The 20502-nt window shown below is 49.0% G+C and overlaps 2 protein-coding genes across 2 annotated transcripts; one reads left to right on the plus strand and one right to left on the minus strand.

The window, feature by feature from the left end:
• Positions 1–1219: 1219 nt before the first annotated feature.
• LOC123407168 lies at positions 1220–5624 on the plus strand. Its single transcript, XM_045100245.1, has 12 exons — positions 1220–1530; positions 1610–1822; positions 2307–2390; positions 2508–2626; positions 2711–2812; positions 3137–3256; positions 3366–3431; positions 3824–3890; positions 4010–4063; positions 4536–4628; positions 4913–4945; positions 5046–5624. Exons 1-12 carry the CDS (start codon positions 1414–1416, stop codon positions 5142–5144), a joined length of 1167 nt encoding a protein of 388 aa, XP_044956180.1. The 5' UTR covers positions 1220–1413; the 3' UTR covers positions 5145–5624.
• Positions 5625–7042: 1418 nt separating this feature from the next.
• On the minus strand, positions 7043–9536 carry LOC123407167. Its single transcript, XM_045100243.1, has 2 exons — positions 8298–9536; positions 7043–7369 (listed from the first exon to the last, which is right to left on the minus strand). The coding sequence occupies exon 1, from the start codon at positions 9520–9522 to the stop codon at positions 8302–8304; it is 1221 nt and encodes a 406-aa protein (XP_044956178.1). The 5' UTR covers positions 9523–9536; the 3' UTR covers positions 7043–7369; positions 8298–8301.
• Positions 9537–20502: the final 10966 nt, after the last annotated feature.

The following is a 20502-nucleotide window of genomic DNA, read 5'->3' on the forward strand; positions in this document are numbered from 1 at the left end:
GGTCGTCGTCGTTCATCGTCGTCGTCGGAAAGTACTCAGCGTCGAGATCGCATATGTACCAACATATACAAGGTGATGTAAAGTGCTCTCTCTGTCAGAGAAAGCAATCAAATGGTGTTGATAATCAACAAAGTGCTCCATGTTTGGGTTTGCTTGCTAGTCGGTGCTGATAATCGTCAATTCGCTGTTTCTTTCTTGCATGTGAAGATTCTTGAGCGCAAAGAAGAAAGTGTTGCCTCTGCCGGGTCGCTGTATTTGTCGAACCACAGGTATATATGAATGCTTCCCTAACCAAGCCCTTATCGTGCAATCCTTCCTTGATTCCCGCTTAGCTTTTGAAATGAAAAACATAGATAAAAGCCATGCGCCGCATGCACGCGCACCCTTGCTTTAATCACATGTACGTGCTGGTGGGAGCGCAAGATAAACCGTGGACATCAACATCATCATCACCAGGCCCTAAAAGTAAAAGGGTGAGCCGATTATTGGAGTTCCCTCCCTCATCGATCGTCTGTTTCTTGCCTGCCGCTGACGGTCACTTGTTAGTTGAGGTTCTGACGTTTCTGCCTTTTCTTTCCAACCCTCGTGCTGCCGCTGCTTCTGCTGCTGGTAAGAAGCAGAGGCTGGATATTGTGGACGTCGCGATCCACCCCGACCAGATCGACGCCGTGGAAGACGCCCTGGCGGCCAAGTAAGGGCAAACAGCCGAACTCATTGGAGCAGATAGATGAGTGAGCCATCGATCAGAGACGCCCCAGATGACTTGGCGAACGTGACCCGCATGTTGCGCAATTTTTTGTTTTAAAATATGTCTATATAGATCCGTACGTAGTTCACTAGTAAAATGTAATGTTTACAATGACTTATATTTAGGAACCTCGGAGGGAGTACATAGCATGCGACGCGATGGCATTTGGCCTACTCCGCTAGACACAAGGACCCATCGTCGTCATTAGCAGGACACGTGGTAGCAGGACACGGCGTCGTTCATACAAGTAGTCGTCGGCTCACTGCCACTGACGGGGACACCTGTCCGTCCCGCACCATCTCTCGCTGCCACTAATAACAAAATTCATTACGCAAGTTGGGCCACCGACTGCGGGCCCGCCACGACAAACCAACCCACTCACGAGCACTGGGATGCCGACCCACCAAAAGTACGGTACGAGGACGTCATTTGTTTAAGCCCAATTCGGACAGACATCGGTCCGATTAAGCATTAGGCGCGCGCCGGACCTCCACCCACCTCCTTCTAGAACCCTCCAGAACCTTCCTTCCCCCGCAGCCCTGCTCCCCCCGAACTCCGGCGAGGGGCGGCGGCGCGCCCCAGAGCCACGGCCTTCGCCTCCCGCGGCGGGGGCGGAGGAGCCAAGGGAGAGACTGCCGGCGGCGGCGGCGGCGGCGGCGCCGGGGATGAAGTACCCGCCCATCCCGCCGCGCCGGGCCGCCTCCTGCGGCTGCGGGTACCTGGCCGCCTTCGTGGCCCTCATCGTCATCACCTCGCTCCAGATCCAGCACCACCACCTCAAGGTCGCCCACCACCTTTCCCTTCCATTTTTAGCTCCCTCCCCTTCTCCCACTCAACTCAATCACTCACTCTGACTCACAGGTGGATCTCGGGAGGTCCGACTACGCCGCGGCCACGGCCACGCAGCGGCGGGAGGGGAACGGGAACGGCGGCAAGCAGGGGACGGCGGCGGCGGCGTCCCGCTGGAACCGGAGGACCGGCGCCGAGGGCCTGCCGCGCGGGATCGTCGAGACCAGCTCCGACATGTTCCTCCGCCCGCTCTGGGACTCCACCGCCAAGCACGCCAGCGCCAAGGTCCGCCCCCGCACCTCTGCCCATCCCCCCCAACTCTCAACTGCTACTGTTACTCTTGCGGTTGCTGTCATCAAATTGCTTGGCTCTCTTAGCTGAAAGAAACTCAACCACACTGAATACATGAACGAACGAATGACACTGTCCCCTTACTAACAGATAATCTACGCCATGCCTCCCGTGCTTACAGTTACCACGACTCATTACCAGTTAGTTTGTTTACTTCGCTGTAAGTGAACTATGCTGAAAAAATGGATCAAAGTATCCACTCAGAATACTAGCTCCACTCACCCCTGCTCTAACTGTAGTTAACATACGGGGTTGCGGCCAGTTCAGTTCAGTTCTCCGACCGTTGCTTTACCGGACACATCCCTGCGTCCTGGCATCATAATTTGCAAACCTCCAGGATCCGCAATTCCAGTTGCAAGCGGCCGACTCGTTGGCCCATCCCGTTGCTAACGTGTGCGCTGCTCATCCATACGTGCAGAATAAGCATGACCAACACAAAGCTCTGTTGGCGATGGCGGTCGGGATATCGCAGATGCAGAATGTGGACATCATGGCTCGTAAGGTCCGTGCTCGTCTCGGCCTCTTCCCTTCCAGCATACAACCGCTTGTGGTTGTTTGCTAAGAGGAAGGTTTTAATCTGTTCTGTTCTGCTGCTCACCACTCTCTTCTTCCTTTTTAGTTTCTCAATGAGAGCTACACGGTCATGCTGTTCCATTACGATGGAAATGTTGACGGGTGGCGTAGTCTTGAGTGGAGCGATAAGGCCATACACATACTTGCGCCCAACCAAACTAAATGGTAAACCCCTGGTAGTTTCCCTCTCTTTTGCTGCATTAGGTAACCACCACTTTTGGAATGACTGTATGTATGTTCCTGCTGCAGGTGGTTTGCTAAGCGTTTTCTGCATCCTAGTGTTGTGGCTATCTACGATTTCATCTTTTTATGGGACGAAGACCTTGGAGTGGAAAATTTTGATCCGAGGAGGTATGGGACACGCCATTTTGTTTCATTTTTTTGAAATCATCTTCTTTTTTAGTTCGCAAATGCTAATTTTTGTGATGGCCTGAGAGTTATGAAACAGCCATTTTGACAATGGTTCAGTTTCTTTTGTTCTAGCTATACAATTATTGTTTGTGAGATATAATTGTTCTTCTGCACATTTTCGGGGTATGGATTTCTTATTGACAACATATATTTGGAGTGGATATTGACTTGCTTTGGTGATCGTTGCTTTTGCGAATATATATCCTGCTGTGTTTTGTATTTTCTATTGAAAGACACCTTCTCTTTTTCATGTTGCTGGTTTAGGTATATTGATATAATGGTTTCCGAAGGCTTAGAAATCACACAACCTGCATTGGATCCTGATCTATCAACAGATATTCACCACAGAATCACAATCCGCAACAAGCTGACAAAAGTGCATAGGTGCTTGCTTGTGTCTTTCTTATTCTCACATCTCAGAATATGAATTATTTTCTCAGTTATTTTTGTATGAGCATTCGCTAACATTTTTAATTCCTCATTTCTTCTGCAGGAGAGTATATGACAATCGTTCAAGCATGAACTGTTCTGATGATAGTAGAGGACCTCCATGCACAGGGTAAAAATTGAAGCTTTGGCATTGCATAGTAATTTGTGTGGCTATTCTAAATTATACTTGGCCATCGTAGTTTGTTCTCTAGACCTCTTGTTTAGCATGTCCAATGACAAAGAGTGTTAATTTTTGCTATACTTTATTATTCTGTGATTGAAAAAGACAGTTACCTTGCAGAGTTACGGTCATATTCTTTGAACCGATTTATGTTTTTATTCAGCTATCGTAGAGCCAAAAATCAGAATACTGCTTTGTTTGATAGCATTCTTTTGTGTGTGTGATCAGCAAAATAAAGTTATATCATCCAACTGATTGATTGTTGAGGAAAATTCTGCTGATCTTGTTCTAGTAAACTAGCCTGATTGATTTCTAGTCTTGTAACTCGCATTCTTTGATAGGTGGGTTGAGGGCATGGCTCCAGTTTTTTCTCGTGCTGCCTGGAAATGTGTATGGCATCTAATACAGGTACGAATTCTGACAATCTAAACTACTCGATAATCCATCATATCGTCTGATCTACTCAGTGTGACTGGAGGATCGTAACTCTTCATAGCACATCCAGTTTTAACGTCTCTAACTTGCAGAATGACTTGATTCATGGATGGGGCCTTGACATGAAGCTTGGTTATTGTGCTCAGGTACTTAAGATAGTTCAAACCCCATGACGCTTTGCTCTATTCAAGCTTTACAACCTATTTCACTTCTTTTTTTCGCATTTCAAGTGTGCCGTGCTATGTTACTTCATTTTATGAGCTGTCTATTTTTTAGTATAAATGTGTAGCTTGTTAGTATGCTCTAGGAAGATTACTCTGTGTTCAGTGTTTGACACCTATGGATCAAACTTAGCTATACATATGCTAACACAAGGATTAGATTTATGGGCTCACAATTACAGCATGGCTTTTAGTCCTCTAGCTGATAGTACTAATGGCTTCTGTCTTGTTTTGCATTATTTTTGTTGCGATGTGTTCTTCTGACACTTTGCAGCTTAATTATTTCTGGTGTTTTAACTATCACCTGCCAGATTAAGATTAATGCTTTATTAGGGATGAGTTTGTAGGAATGATAAGTAACCAAAATACTGATGCATGTAGTGGTATGTGATTTCAGGGTGATCGAGCTGAGAAGGTCGGTGTAATTGACAGTGAGTATGTCGTCCATCAAGGGATACCATCATTAGGAGGACCGTCAGATACTAGCAAGGTCTGTTTGTCGTCATATTTTTTGTAAAATGCCGTAAATGTTTACAATGTGATTTGAAATAAACTTACAGAGAGAAAAAATGACTATTGTTTCCGGATTCATCTCTAAGGTTACAACATCTAAATTGCAACTAACCAACACACAGATTGGATCTTTTAATATGATAATGGGGTATCAGTTCAGATATCTAACTTTAATGGTCATCCTTTTAGCCTTGATTTATCGATGCCTGCAAGATAACTACCAGTATTATCATCTGATCATCAATTTCCTTCTTGCTGCAGTTACCTCGAAGATCTATGGATTTGCGGACACACGTGAGTATAACATATGTTCTCTTCCCTCTAAACCTAAATCAATATGTTTCTCCTACATATTTTGTAACGTTAATTGCACTCCTCTTATTTCAATCAACAGATTAGAAGACAATCGTCAGCTGAGTTGGAGATGTTCAAAGAACGGTGGGAAAAAGCCGTGAGGGAGGATGACGAGTGGATGGATCCTTTTGACGCCTGATTACTTTGGAAGAATTATTATCTGACATGATGATACAAGGCCCACAATACATGGGTGGATGCGTCCACATTCATCATGGCGGTTGGAGCCGAGATCATGTGGGCCTCATAGCAAAACAGTTACTCTTTTGCTGACTTACACACACCACTCTGCCCTCAAGAGCTAGAAGAACAAGTGGGAACGGCGTCGCTAATACATGGAGAGACTGAGCAAGAACCCTTATACCACCAGTGACTGACACAGTATCTTGTAATCTTAATTCGATTCTCCAATCACCGAGGTTGTATAGTGACAATGCATATATGTATGTGCAGTTATTTTAGCAAAATAATTATTTATACTAGAAAGAAAAAAAAGCTTGTCTCATAGTCTACTGTGCCATCTTGACAATAAGCCACGACATGGTTAAGTCAGTTGTAAGGCGGATTGTTTGGCAGAACAATGTGAACGATATGGCGTCATGCAGGCCCTCAGTGATCAGCAGGAGCAGTCTACTGATAATTCTCGTTTTACTGGACCGAGGTTAGTACATGATCACTTTCTTGGGTGTGTTGCTGTGATCACTTACCTGGTAATCCAGCTGCACTTGTCGTGAAAAAAAGATGAAGCAGGAAGCAGCGGTTGATGCTGATCGGGTGTGTTTTGCTGCACTGCCCGCAATCGATAAGTTTGATGCCATGTTATCCAAAAGCAACACTTATGCCCCAGAAGGTACGATGCTGCTCTGTTTTTTAGCCTGATTTTCCCTACAAGTTTTAACATGGATGCTTCATTTCCTACCTCTGGTTGTTTGTTATGTATGACGCTCACGTGCAAGTGATGTGGCGTTGCAGCTCTCTACGGATGGGGCAGCAGCGATCCCTATTGCAGTCTCGGAATAACAAGGAGAAGATAAAGGCTGCTGGAGCAGGCAAAGAGACTGTTCCAAGACGTCCTGCATGTAGAGAGCAACAACAAGATGGTACGGGGAGCGCTGTCGTCGTGCATATAAGAGCTTAGCTACCATGGACGATGGCTGTAACGAGCTGGCATTTCTTGGGGAGTGCCACTAGCTAGGCCTGCGCCGTGTTAGGACTGAAGACATAGATGAGTGAAATAACATGAAGCAGGCTGAATGCATCAAGGTTTGGTTACAGAAATCCTTCGCTTTGACGAGGAGGTTGCTCCTGTAAAACTAGAATTGAAGGGATTAGCATCAGCAGGAAGGAGAAGAACCTTTGCACATGAGCTTTACATATGAGCAAGGATCCCAGGATTGGTTTCTGAAGTCGTATGCAAGTTCCAGTCCGTGTTTGACAGATGATTTGGTTTGATACTGATCATCAATTCATCAGGCAGGCATGCAAGTAACAGAAATGAGAAGCTCTGTAAGCCGATGCCGTCTCCTTGCTGTCTGTGGCCTCTGCGCAGCATCTATCTAGTTGATGCCTTATTAGAATGTGGGTTCCCAAGTTGGTGGTGGTGGAGGAGGATTTGCGAATATTGGTTGAACCGTTGAGAAGATGGTCTTCTTCCAAACTTCCCTGTATCGCACGATCTGCTGCGCATGGAACTTGTACAGAGCCTTGGCGCCATGGAGGAGCTTGTCCATTATTCATCGTCCTTGAACACCATGGAAGCTCAAGCTGGGGTGAGAGCGGCGACCATCCCATCGGCAATATCCATGCAGGCGATGCACTCATACGCAAAATAAAGTCCCATGTGCAATGCAATGCAATGATAGCATGTGATGAGAAATCAACTAGTCCAGTATAACAAAAAAGAAGCTTTGTATTTCTTCAGAATCAACATTTACTCCAACTCGTTACAGGTGTGGTCCAGTCTATAAACCTCGCATTCTTGTCAATAGCAATAGGCGCAGGGGAAGGAAGAGGTCTCCTTTCCCGCAAAAAGGATAATAAAGATTGGAAAGAAGATCTCTTCTCCCTGATGTGGGCCATGAGTACACTGTTAGTACATTACTGAGCGTCAAGATGAAATGAAACATACAAGTTAACGGAACAACAGGACACTTACACGTGCTAACCAGAATTAACACGATGTGCATACATAAGCATACATGGTTCCATCCAGTCCACCAAATAAGAGGAACGAAGCAACTTAATCACCATTGCTGCTGCTGCTAGGCACTCCATCAATTACCGGCCGGCTTGGCACTATGACATGGATCAAGTCACTAACAGTCCAGACAGAGTCAATTGGTCCTGTACCCAGCAGATTAAGCCCTACAACGATGATAATAGTGTGTGGTCAGAAACCAACCACTCTAGTTAATCAGACGCAACGAAAATATATATTTCAGATACTCAAACAGGACACATTCATATATTGTGCTGATGAAAATTCGTTTGGTGCTTCAAACTTCTCTACCCCAGTAAATCAACCATGCATAGGACATGCAAAATACTCCCTCAGTTTCTAAATATAAGTCATTTTAGAGATTTTACTAGAAGACTACATACGGATGTATATAAACATGATTTAGAGTATAGATTCACTCATTTTGCTCCGTATGTAGTCCTTTAGTGAAATCTCTAAAAACACTTATATTTAGGAACGGAGAGAGTAGATGCACGAGGACACGCAAAATAGGAATCCACCATCAACGCATAAACTGCTGTCATGCATAGGACACGACGTATCATATCATTATTAGTGGTGGTGAGCACCATTTTCTTCTTATATAAAAACTGAACCGTGAGTCTCACACTACCAGAATCCCAATGAGCATTCATCAGACATGGCGAGCACAACAAAGCACAACAGCATTCAGAGATAGATGGTTGCCAAGTGTTATTGTTGATCATGAAAGATGGTGCTTGCTGCTACTAATGCCGCGATATATACTCAGTCTTTACACAATCTTATCTAGCTACAAAGGTACTCCCTTCGTCCCATAATATAATTCTATTAGCATACTTTTACTATAAATTAACCATCAGAATATGATCTAAATGCCAATAGGTAACCGAGGATTACAATGCACATGACATAACTTGGACAGCCCCTCTGTAGTGAGGATTGTTTGCTAAGATTAGCAGAATGGCAAAGCAGAGTAACACCAAACTAACTAATACTTGCATCATATAGCAATGTCGACCCTCTATATTTCATATGAACAACAATAGAGGCAAAAACTAGGAGCAAGCTTACCCTTTCAAATGGTTGGTGGAGACAAGTACGGCGGGAAGCCCGAATACAGTTGGTTCCGCGCTGATATTATGTCCCTACCCCGAGAGAAGCGCTCAAGATCCATAGTGCGAAGATTCAGTGAAAAGCAGCCCGCGTCAGGCACTTTATTCGGAGGGAACGAATCCGGGTCGTCTGTAACCACATATAGCAGCAGGTACCCCCCAGCTACACCAACGATCTGGTAGCAGTAATCATGGGACAATGTGACTACCTCTTTCTTTTGCCACTGCCCTGGATCATCCCCAGTGGTAACCAAAATGGAATACCGGAGGCGAGGCACAAAGTGTATGGGAAGTTGGCTGAGAGCGAACATCCCAAGCCTCCCTTCGCTTGCTTCCACAAAGGCCACCTCGTGATTCATGAGGTCAGGATCAAGGTTGACGGAGGAGAACTCCATGGTAGCCGTGTCGAGCAAGAGCAACTTGTTGATGGCACATATCGCCCAACAGAAGGACCCGTGCGCGTAGTAGCACTTTCCGAACGCAGCAGAGGATTGCGCATGGTCACTGGCTCCCGCGAGGAGAGCGGTCCAACCATCAAATGTGACGGTGCGCCATTGCCCGGCATGGGGACCTGATGAAGAGTAGACGTAGAGGACCAAGTTGGTCTGGCATTTGGCCAAGCACATGACTCTGAATCTGAAGGGAGCGTCCGCAGCAGTGTCTGCGCCCTCGTCTCTGACGGCAGGAGCAAGGAAAGGGTCCAAGTGATTGACCAGATCGGACAGGTCCTGGGGGACGGGAGGTAGCAGGAGGTAGCGCCGGTGCAGCGGGTCACAGACGGCGACGTCCCTGACCATGGCACGGCCGTCGGTGTGGACGCAGAGAAGGGCGCGGCCGTCGCGGAAGTCGCAGCGGCGCCAGCGCTGCTCGCGGGAGGGGAGGAAGGAGCAGGAGAAGTCGGTGCCGGCGAGGGTTTGGGCGGCGGCGGCGGAGGGGTGGGGCGCCTCGGCTGGGAAGAAGCGAGCCGAGAGTATACCTAGGAGGGGCGGCGGGTGGAGGGCGCGGAAGCGACGGAGGAAGGAGTGGTCGGCGACGATGCGGCGGAGGGACGGGCCGGCCACGGACGCGCTGGCGAGGTCGGCGGCCGTGCGGAGGCGGAGCAGGATGTCCTCCGTGAGGTGGTCCGGGAGGGGCGCCTGCGGAGCCGCCGGGGCATCGGGGCAGGGCGGCGGCGGCGACGCCATTGGGGTGGAGTGGAGTGGAGTGGGGTGGAGTGGAGTGGAGTGGAACGGAACGGAGGGGATTGATTTTCCTTCGGGGCTTTGGTTTTTCCGTTTATGGAGGTGGAAAACGTACTTCCTCTTCTTCAGGTGAAACCAGCCTTTCCCTTCATGCTGCACGGTCCACGCTTCCTCTTTCCGTGCGCCCTCTCGAACCCTTGGATAAAACCCTAACTCCTTTGATCGCCGTTCCTCCTCTGCTTCATCTCTTTGCCGGCCCTCATGGTCTGGAAGTTGAAACATTGCCACAAGGGGAGGCACGGCCACACGACGTTGGTTCCTCCTTCACCCGTCGTCGCTCCATCAGGGGTGGGGTGGAGTGCAACAGAAGGGAAAGGATTGATTTTGGGTCCTTTGGGGGTTTGACTTTTCCGTTCATGTTGGTGGAAAACGTACGTCCTCTTCTGCAAGTCAAACTCGCCTTTCCCTTCATGCTCCACAGTCCACGCTTCCTCTTCCCGTTCGTCATCAGGCGCACGTGTCTGACCAGCCACCTACTTTCCATCAAACCCATTTAAATTGCACGGTAGGATTGAACCCGTCTATCAAACACACGATCGCCTCCAGCTGCACCTTTTTAATGTGGAAGCCTGGATAAACGTGTCCTCACTCGCGTAAACGTGTCCTTACTCGGTTTACATAAAGTCACTCGGATCGCCTTACGTCAGTCGGACGTACCTCGACACTTGGACCACAACAAGGCGAGTACATCGAAGAGGATGCAACGGCTTTGGACTTAAACTATCACATGAAGTGAGTGAATACATGTGTTACCAGTAACGCATGAGTTATAGCTGTCATTTCCAGTAACTTCCGTAGTTAATGGCATTAACTCACCTTGTAATGAGGCTCGGTCGACCGTGGCGTACTCTATATAAGCAACTCCAGGGCTCTTGCTCAAGGGTCCAGCATTCTGTAATATCACATACCCCATAAGAAAACATCAGCCTCTGGGCTCGAGACGTAGAGTTCTTACCACTCCCGAATGGGGCCCAAACTCCTACATCCGAGTGTATCCACTGCGTTTAGCTAGGCTTTGCCCCTTCATTCGTACCCCCAGTATTATTGTTAGGATCATTCCCACGATAGTTGGCACCCACCGTGGGGCTGCGCATTTAGCAAATTCAGGTCATGTTGACACTCGGCGGAGAGATCCTCTTCGGCTCCCTCAGCTTCGTCGTCGATGACTCAGCGTGGCTGCAAGACGCACCACTGGACACCGATGCCCTTCCCACTCGAGGTACGTCACACTTCAGCAAGGTTGCGCACGGGGTCTTGATCAGGCAGTCATCGGTGTTGTATCATTCTACACCTCCACGTGTCGCCGTTGTCGTGGGTATAAGCCTGACAGTAGATGTGTAGGGTACGAAAAGGATGGGCAGAGTCCCAGCTACGGCGAGGTTGTATGAGTTCAGGCCCCTCTACGGTGGAGGTAATAGCCCTACGTCTCAGTGCTCTGGGAGCTTGTTGTCGAGTGGAATATGGAATACAATGATTTGCTAACCCCTGCACCAGTGGGGGAGGGTGGCTTATATAGAGTGCGCTGCCCTCCACAACGGTTCCGGTACAGGGGTGGAGTAGTGGCGATTAAATGCCTACGTTACAGGTAACGTACGTCCTAAATGCTAATGAATGCACCTGGAAACGTACGACCGTTTCCCTCCACGGGGGTTACGATGTACAGAGTGGAATCCAGTCGGTTAGTTTGATATACTCCGAATGCTAGTCTCCGACTGGATGGTCGAGGACCTGTTACTGACTGGATGATGGGAACTCCTTAGTTCAGTCGGAACTAACTAAGGGCTTTGTCCCTTATGAGGGGTAGTCCTTGGGTAGGACCTACAGGGCAGGCCTATGACCCTACCCTAAGACTATAACCCCATCATTAGTCCCCGAATGGATTGGGGTTGGAACGACGAAGCGATGCTTGAAGTTTGGATCCGACTGGAACGGATGTGACTTTGGCGTTGCTTGCCTCGATCCATTTTATCTTTTCTGACCAACGATCCGAGTGGAAGTAGTTGCGAAACGAACTGTCGGAAACCGAGTGCTTCCAGGGTATCTCTTGACGTGACGAGTCAACTGACAGCGGCGGATTTTCCGGGATCTTCAAATTTCGGTTACCGCGCGCTCAGCGGGGATGACGCCATCGCGCTCGAGTAGCGCCTGACGCCTCGATTCTCGCGCCTTCATCTTCTCCACTGATATCGCCGCGGTTGGTCGAGGGATAAGGCTTTGGGGCCACCTGCCAGTGACGCAGTCGGAACCTTACTTAAACCTCAGCAGCGAGGGTTTTCTCGTTATGCTCGCCGAATCTCTTGCCTTTGCTTGCTCCGCTCCTCTCGCCTTCTCCTGCGCACCCAAGCTTCCTCCTTTTCCTTCTCCTTCGCGGACCCGCAGCTTCCGCCATGACCAAGGGACAGACCAGCAAGCTGGAGGCGAAGAAGAAGAGGGGGAAGGCGGCGGCTCCTGCGCGGCGGCAGCGAACGCTACCGGCGGGGTGGATCCAGGGAGACTTCCTTCCCTCCACGGTGACGGAGGAGGACTTGCTAGAGCTGGTGGAGCACGGGATGATCGCGCACAAGTCCTGGAGGTTGCCGGAGGGCGGTGAGACCGAGCCGGCGCCCCGGGAGGGGGAGCGCGTCCTGTTGCTGAGCCACGTGCATCGAGGTTTCTCTCTGCCCCCTCACCCTTTCTTCAAAGGCATTATGAATCACTCCGGGGCGCAGCTTCACCACTTTCCCCCGAATGCTATAGCCCATCTCTCTGCTTTCATAGTCCTGTGCGAGTGCTTCATCGGCTGTCCTCCCCATTGGGGGCTGTTCAAACATATTTTCTCCTCTAGATCCCAAACTATCAAACGACTTCACCAGTCGGATGATAAGACACACCTTCTCCAGCTCTGCGGAGGCTTAGGTTTCCAGAAAAAGAACAAGAGTAGTTATCCCGCTCTTCAGCTGAGTGAATCGGTTAGGAACTGGCAGTCGACATGGTTCTACTGCCAGGACGTCGCCTGTCCAAATGCCACGACAGGGCTACCTCCTTTTAGCTTAGATTGACCAGCTCCGCCTAAGCAGCTCGCGCTTACGAAGGCGGAGAAGATCAGCATCCAGCCCCTGGTCGACGCGCTCCTGGATGTCGTCAGAAAGGGAGTCACCGGCATAGATTTGCTGGAGGTTTTCCTCGGCCGGCGCATCCAACCACTGCAGGCCCGAGACCATGCCATGTGGCATTACACGGGACCCGAAGACTCCACTCGGACCAACATCGAGTGCGTGACTGGGGAGACAGTGGCGTCGTGGGTGCTCCAGATCACAGGCGCCTGCGAGAACCCCAGAGGGTCTCGGCGAGTGAAGGCTTTCCGCGCGGACAACCCTCCTCTGAACCAGGTGAGTACCATTTGTCGAGTGCGCGTATCTGTCTTAGTTTTATCGCTTTCTTGAATTTTTGTCTGGCGTCTGATGTCGCCGACTGTATTTTATGCAGAAGTGGACCAACTGGTTCTTCCCTGTCTCGAACGGGAACCAGGCCAAGGAGGAGGAGGAGGGCAGCCAGGAGGGCAGCGTGGAGAGCGTCGAGTACGTCTCCGACAGTGAGGAGACGGAGGAGGAGTCTGGTGAAGAAGAGGAGGAAGACGAAGAGCAGGACTCGCCGCCCCCGCCGCCAGAGCACCGGACCAAGCGCCGACATGAACCTGCAGCTCCCTCGGCCCCTCCAGCAGCCTCGAGTGCCCCGCCAACTGCTCCCGTGGTCCCGAGTGCTCGGAGCGCCAAGAGGACCAGGGACACTGCTACTGAACCTGCGGGTCAGCCTTCCAAAGTGGCCAAACCAAGCGGGTCTAAACCTCGGAAGGCTTTGCCGCGGATGAGGGTCGTCGTTCCCATTACTTCGACGTAAGTGCACTGTTCTTCTAACTTCTTCCGATATTCGATTGAACTCCTGTTTGATGGTCGAATGAATTTCACTCGACAGGGTTGCCACCTCTGCCACCTCTCCGGCGCGCTAGGAGGATGATCCCATGGACGCGGACAACGTCGTCTCGTCCCAGCCAGGTGCGTTGTAGCGATTTCGAGAGTTTTATATTACCACATCGCGAATTCTGTCTTCGGTCTTGCCCCTTTCTTGTTCTGAGATCTTGCGCCGTTCGGTCTGGCAGGGGCGATTTATGTGGATGAGGGTGACCAGGAGAGGCCTGAGAAAGCTGCAGAGCCTGTCCTTGAGGCTGTCCCGCCAGTTACTGCTCTCGCCGCGGACGTGTCGCCGACAGAGGCGATGCTGCCGACTGAGGAGGCGCTGGTAGCTGCTGAACCGACTGGGGCGGGTCTTGGGATGCCCAAGGAGCTTCCAATGATGCCAGGCCCGTCAAATGTCGATTTCAACGTCCAGCGCCTCCCTGAGGATCAGGTGGGAGCGGCCAAGGGGGCCATGGTGTAGGCGGAGCTGATGGCGGGTGAAGCCAAGAAGGCGTACGACTCCATCGCATCCTTGTACCAGCGGAGCTTGGAGCTGCGGGATGATATCCGAGTAAGTGGGCTAGTAAGTATTTACTTTTCTCTTGTAACCCACTGGGTGTGCTCGGATACCGAATGATGTTTGCAATGTGTTCACTCTGAGTGAACCCAGTGGGTGTAGTCCCCGAGACTTCTGTCGAGTGCTTGCACCGGCAGTTGTCTTTATGTATATTGTCTTTGACTTGGTCATATTCGTAAATAATGTGGTCGACTGTTAACAGTTGGGGCACTCGGGGTGCACCTACTGTAAGAGTCCCCGAGAGTAATTTTACTCAGGTCGGGTAGTATTAGCCTTATAGGCGTAGGTGTTGTCATGTATCTCAATAGGGCGGACCTGTTTGAGTTGCATGCCAGTGGGGTCACTCTTAGTGAACCCACTGGGTGTAGTCCCCGAGACCGCTGTCGAATGCTTGCGTCGGCAGGGGTCTTAAGAACTTAGACTTGTTATTGTTGTATGTGTCTGATCGTCTCTTGGCGCTGACTGGCAGAAAACTTGCGAGATGGGGACAGCATACGAGACTCTTAGGGCGGAAAAAGTTCAGTTTGCCGGTGAGCTGGATGCGGCACTGATTGCCATGGCTGGAATGAAGGAGGTTCTGGCGGAACGGGAGAAGTCATTGGAGCAGGCTCGTGAAACGAACAAGGCATTGACTGCTGAAGTTGAGAAGATGGGGAAGCAAAGGTCCACGCTGATGGGGCAAATGGATGTGCTGAACAAACGGTGTATAGCGCAGGAGAAATACGTCAGTGACTGGGCTCGGCAGATGATGACGCGTCTGGGTGGTAAGTCCTGTTTTTCCGAGTGTTGTTGGTATGAGCATTTCACTCGGCGCTTATTGTTTGCTTGTCCTGTGTTTGCAGATTTTTGCATGGACGCTGAGGCTGAAGCAGCTGACGTGGAGCGGTTGATGCGTGAGAACATTCCACTCGGTGAGGACGCCAATCGAGATCTGCTCCGAGCGCACATTCGCCTGGGCAAAGTTGGTCCTTTCATCGGTCGACTCAGAGAAGTCGTCGGCCGGATCGACAAGGAGCTTTAGCCTGAAGATGAGTCGCGGCATGAGATGGACAACTTGATGACTCGACTGGAGGAGGTCCCCAACCGAGTGCAGTCATGGAAGAAATTGTTGGGGAACGTCGCATGGGAAACAAAAAATTTCCTACGCGCACGAAGACCTATCATGGTGATGTCCATCTACGAGAGGGGATGAGTGATCTACGTACCCTTGTAGATCGTACAGCAGAAGCGTTAGAGAACGCGGTTGATGTAGTGGAACGTCCTCACGTCCCTCGATCCGCCCCGCGAACAATCCCGCGATCAGTCCCACGATCTAGTACCGAACGGACGACACCTCCGCGTTCAGCACACGTACAGCTCGACGATGATCTCGGCCTTCTTGATCCAGCAAGAGAGACGGAGAGGTAGAAGAGTTCTCCGGCAGCGTGACGGCGCTCCGGAGGTTGGTGATGATCTCGTCTCAGCAGGGCTCCGCCCGAGCTCCGCAGAAACGCGATCTAGAGGAAAAACTATGGAGGTATGTGGTCGGGCAGCCGTGAGAAAGTCGTCTCAAATCTGCCCTAAAAGCCCCATATATATAGGAGGAGGGAGGGGGACCTTGCCTTGGGGTCCAAGGGACTCCCAAGGGGTTGGCCGAGCCAAGGGGGGGGAGGACTCCCCCCCCCCAAACCGAGTTGGACTTGGTTTGGTGGGAGGAGTCCCCTTCCCTTCCCACTTCTTCCCTCTTTTTTTTCCTTTTCCTTTGATTTCTTTCTCTTGGCGCATAGGCCCCCTTGGGGCTGTCCCACCAGCCCACTAAGGGCTGGTGTGTCTCCCCAAAGCCTATGGGCTTCCCCGGGGTGGGTTGCCCCCCCCCCCCGGTGAACTCCCGGAACCCATTCGTCATTCCCGGTACATTCCCGGTAACTCCGAAAACCTTCCGGTAATCAAATGAGGTCATCCTATATATCAATCTTCGTTTCCGGACCATTCCGGAAACCCTCATGACGTCCGTGATCTCATCTGGGACTCCGAACAACATTCGGTAACCAACCATATAACTCAAATACGCATAAAACAACGTCGAACCTTAAGTGTGCAGACCCTGCGGGTTCGAGAACTATGTAGACATGACCCGAGAGGTTCCTCGGTCAATATCCAATAGCGGGACCTGGATGCCCATATTGGATCCTACATATTCTACGAAGATCTTATCCTTTGAACCTCAGTGCCAAGGATTCGTATAATCCCGTATGTCATTCCCTTTGTCCTTCGGTATGTTACTTGCCCGAGATTCGATCGTCAGTATCCGCATACCTATTTCAATCTCGTTTACCGGCAAGTCTCTTTACTCGTTCCGTAATACAAGATCCCGCAACTTACACTAAGTTACATTGCTTGCAAGGCTTGTGTGTGATGTTGTATTACCGAGTGGGCCCCGAGATACCTCTCCGTCACACGGAGTGACAAATCCCAGTCTTGATCCATACTAACTCAATTAACACCTTCGGAGATACCTGTAGAGCATCTTTATAGTCACCCAGTTACGTTGCGACGTTTGATACACACAAAGCATTCCTCCGGTGTCAGTGAGTTATATGATCTCATGGTCATAGGAATAAATACTTGACACGCAGAAAACAGTAGCAACAAAATGACACGATCAACATGCTACGTCTATTAGTTTGGGTCTAGTCCATCACGTGATTCTCCCAATGACGTGATCCAGTTATCAAGCAACAACACCTTCTTCATAATCAGAAGACACTGACTATCATCGATCAACTGGCTAGCCAACTAGAGGCATGCTAGGGACGGTGTTTTGTCTATGTATCCACACATGTAAATGAGTCTTCATTCAATACAATTATAGCATGGATAATAAACTATTATCTTGATACAGGAATTATAATAATAACTATACATTTATTATTGCCTCTAGGGCATAACTCCAACAGTCTCCCACTTGCACTAGAGTCAATAATCTAGCCCTCACATCACCATGTGAATTACATTGTAATAAATCTAACACCCATACAGTTCTGGTGTCGATCATGTTTTGGCCGTGGAAGAGGTTTAGTCAGCGGGTCTGCTACATTCAGATCCGTGTGCACCTTGCATATATTTACGTCCTCCTCCTCGACGTAGTCGCGGATGAGGTTGAAGCGTCGTTTGATGTGTCTGGTCTTCTTGTGAAACCTTGGTTCCTTTGCTAAGGCAATGGCACCAGTGTTGTCACAGAACAAGGTTATTGGATCCAGTGCACTTGGCACTACTCCAAGATCCGTCATGAACTGCTTCATCCAGACACCCTCCTTAGCCGCCTCCGAGGCAGCCATGTACTCCGCTTCACATGTAGAATCTGCTACGACGCTTTGCTTGGAACTGCACCAGCTTACTGCACCCCCATTAAGAATAAATACGTATCCGGTTTGCGACTTAGAGTCGTCCGGATCTGTGTCAAAGCTTGCATCGACGTAACCTTTTACGGCGAGCTCTTCGTCACCTCCATACACGAGAAACATCTCCTTAGTCCTTTTCAGGCACTTCAGGATATTCTTGACCGCCGTCCAGTGATCCACTCCTGGATTACTCTGGAACCTACCTGCCATACTTATGGCCAGGCTAACATCCGGTCTAGTGCACAGCATTGCATACATGATAGAGCCTATGGCTGAAGCATAGGGGACGGAGCGCATATGCTCTCTATCTTCATCAGTTGCTGGGCACTGAGTCTTACTCAATCTCGTACCTTGTAAAACTGGCAAGAACCCTTTCTTGGACTGTTCCATTTTGAACCTCTTCAAAACTTTATCAAGGTATGTGCTTTGTGAAAGTCCTATCACGCGTTTCGATCTATCCCTATAGATCTTAATGCCTAGAATGTAAGAAGCTTCTCCTAGGTCCTTCATAGAGAAACTTTTATTCAAGTAACCTTTTATGCTCTCCAAAAGCTCTACGTTGTTTCCAATCAGTAATATGTCATCCACATATAATATTAGAAACGCCACAGAGCTCCCACTCACTTTCTTGTAAATACAAGATTCTCCAACCACTTGTATAAACCCAAATGCTTTGATCACCTCATCAAAGCGTTTGTTCCAACTCCGAGATGCTTGCACCAGTCCATAAATGGATCGCTGGAGCTTGCACACCTTGTTAGCATTTTTAGGATCGACAAAACCTTCGGGTTGCATCATATACAACTCTTCCTTAAGGAAACCGTTAAGGAACGCCGTTTTGACATCCATCTGCCAGATTTCATAATCGAAAAATGCAGCTATTGCTAACATGATTCTGACGGACTTAAGCATCGCTACGGGTGAGAAGGTCTCATCGTAGTCAACTCCTGGAACTTGTGAAAAACCCTTTGCCACAAGTCGAGCTTTATAAACGGTCACATTACCGTCAGCGTCCGTCTTCTTCTTAAAGATCCATTTGTTCTGAATAGCCTTGCGGCCCTCGGGTAGTATCTCCAAAGTCCATACTTTGTTCTCATACATGGATCCTATCTCGGATTTCATGGCTTCTAGCCATTTGTTGGAATCTGGGCCCACCATTGCTTCTTCATAATTTGCAGGTTCATTGTTGTCTAACAACATGATTGACAAGACGGGATTACCGTACCACTTTGGAGCAGCGCGTGATCTCGTCGACCTGCGTGGTTCAACAGAAACTTGAACTGGAGTTTCATGATCATCATCATTAACTTCCTCCTCAACCGGCGTCGCAACGACAGAGGTTTCCCTTTGCCCTGCGCCACCATTTAGAGGGATGAGAGGTTCGACAACCTCGTCAAGTTCTATCTTCCTCCCACTCAATTATCTCGAGAGAAACTCCTTCTCGAGAAAAGTTCCGTTCTTAGCAACAAACACTTTGCCCTCGGTTTTGAGATAGAAGGTGTACCCAACTGTCTCTTTTGGGTAACCTATGAAGACGCACTTTTCCGCTTTGGGTTCCAGCTTTTCAGGCTGAAGCTTTTTGACATAAGCATCACATCCCCAAACTTTAAGAAACGACAACTTTGGCCTTTTGCCATACCACAGTTCGTATGGTGTCGTCTCAACGGATTTCGATGGTGCCCTATTTAAAGTGAATGCAGCTGTTTCTAATGCATAACCCCAAAATGATAATGGCAAATCAGTAAGAGACATCATAGATCGCACCATCTCTAACAAAGTACGATTACGACGTTCGGACACACCATTACGCTGTGGTGTTCCAGGCGGTGTTAACTGCGAAACAATTCCACATTGTCTTAAGTGAGTACCAAACTCGAAACTCAGATATTCACCCCCACGATCAGACCGTAGGAACTTGATCTTCTTGTTACGATGATTTTCCACTTCACTCTGAAATTGCTTGAACTTTTCAAATGTTTCAGACTTGTGCTTCATCAAGTAGACATAACCATATCTACTTAAATCGTCAGTGAAGGTGAGGAAATAACGATATCCGCCGCGTGCCTCTACGCTCATTGGACCACACACATCGGTATGTATGATTTCCAACAAGTCACTTGCACGCTCCATTGTTCCGGAGAACGGAGTCTTAGTCATCTTGCCCATGAGGCATGGTTCGCACGTGTCAAGTGAATCAAAGTCAAGTGACTCCAAAAGTCCATCAGCATGGAGTTTCTTCATGCGCTTTACACCAATATGACCTAGGCAGCAGTGCCACAAAAATATGGCGATATCATTGTTTACTCTAACTCTTTTGGTCTCAATGTTATGTATATGCGTATCGCTATCAAGATTCAATATGAACAATCCTCTCACATTCGGTGCATGACCATAAAAGATGTTACTCATAGAAATAGAACAACCATTATTCTCAGACTTAAAAGAGTAACCGTCTCGCAATAAACAAGATCCAGATATAATGTTCATGCTCAACGCAGGCACTAAATAACAATGATTTAAGTTCATCACTAATCCCGATGGTAGTTTAAGTGACACTGTGCCGACGGCGATTGCATCAACCTTGGAACCGTTTCCTACGCGCATTGTCACTTCGTCTTTCGCCAGCCTTCGTCTATTCCGCAGTTCCTGCTTCGAGTTGCAAATGTGAGCAACAGAACCGGTATCAAATACCCAGGCACTACTACGAGAGCCGGTTAAGTACACATCAATAACATGTATATCAAATATACCTGATTTTTCTTTGCCCGCCTTCTTATCTGCCAGATACTTGGGGCAATTGCGCTTCCAGTGACCCATACCCTTGCAATAGAAGCACTCTGTTTCAGGCTTAGGTCCAGCCTTGGGTTTCTTCGGCGGATTGGCAACAGGCTTGGCGCTCTTCTTTGAATTGCCCTTCTTGCCTTTGCCGTTTCTCTTGAAACTAGTGGTCTTGCTCACCATCAACACTTGATGCTCTTTACGGAGTTCAGACTCTGCGACTTTCAGCATCGCAAACAACTCGCCGGGAGACTTG

This window comes from Hordeum vulgare, chromosome 7H (assembly GCF_904849725.1).
Source record: "Hordeum vulgare subsp. vulgare chromosome 7H, MorexV3_pseudomolecules_assembly, whole genome shotgun sequence".
Lineage (NCBI taxonomy): Eukaryota > Viridiplantae > Streptophyta > Magnoliopsida > Poales > Poaceae > Hordeum > Hordeum vulgare.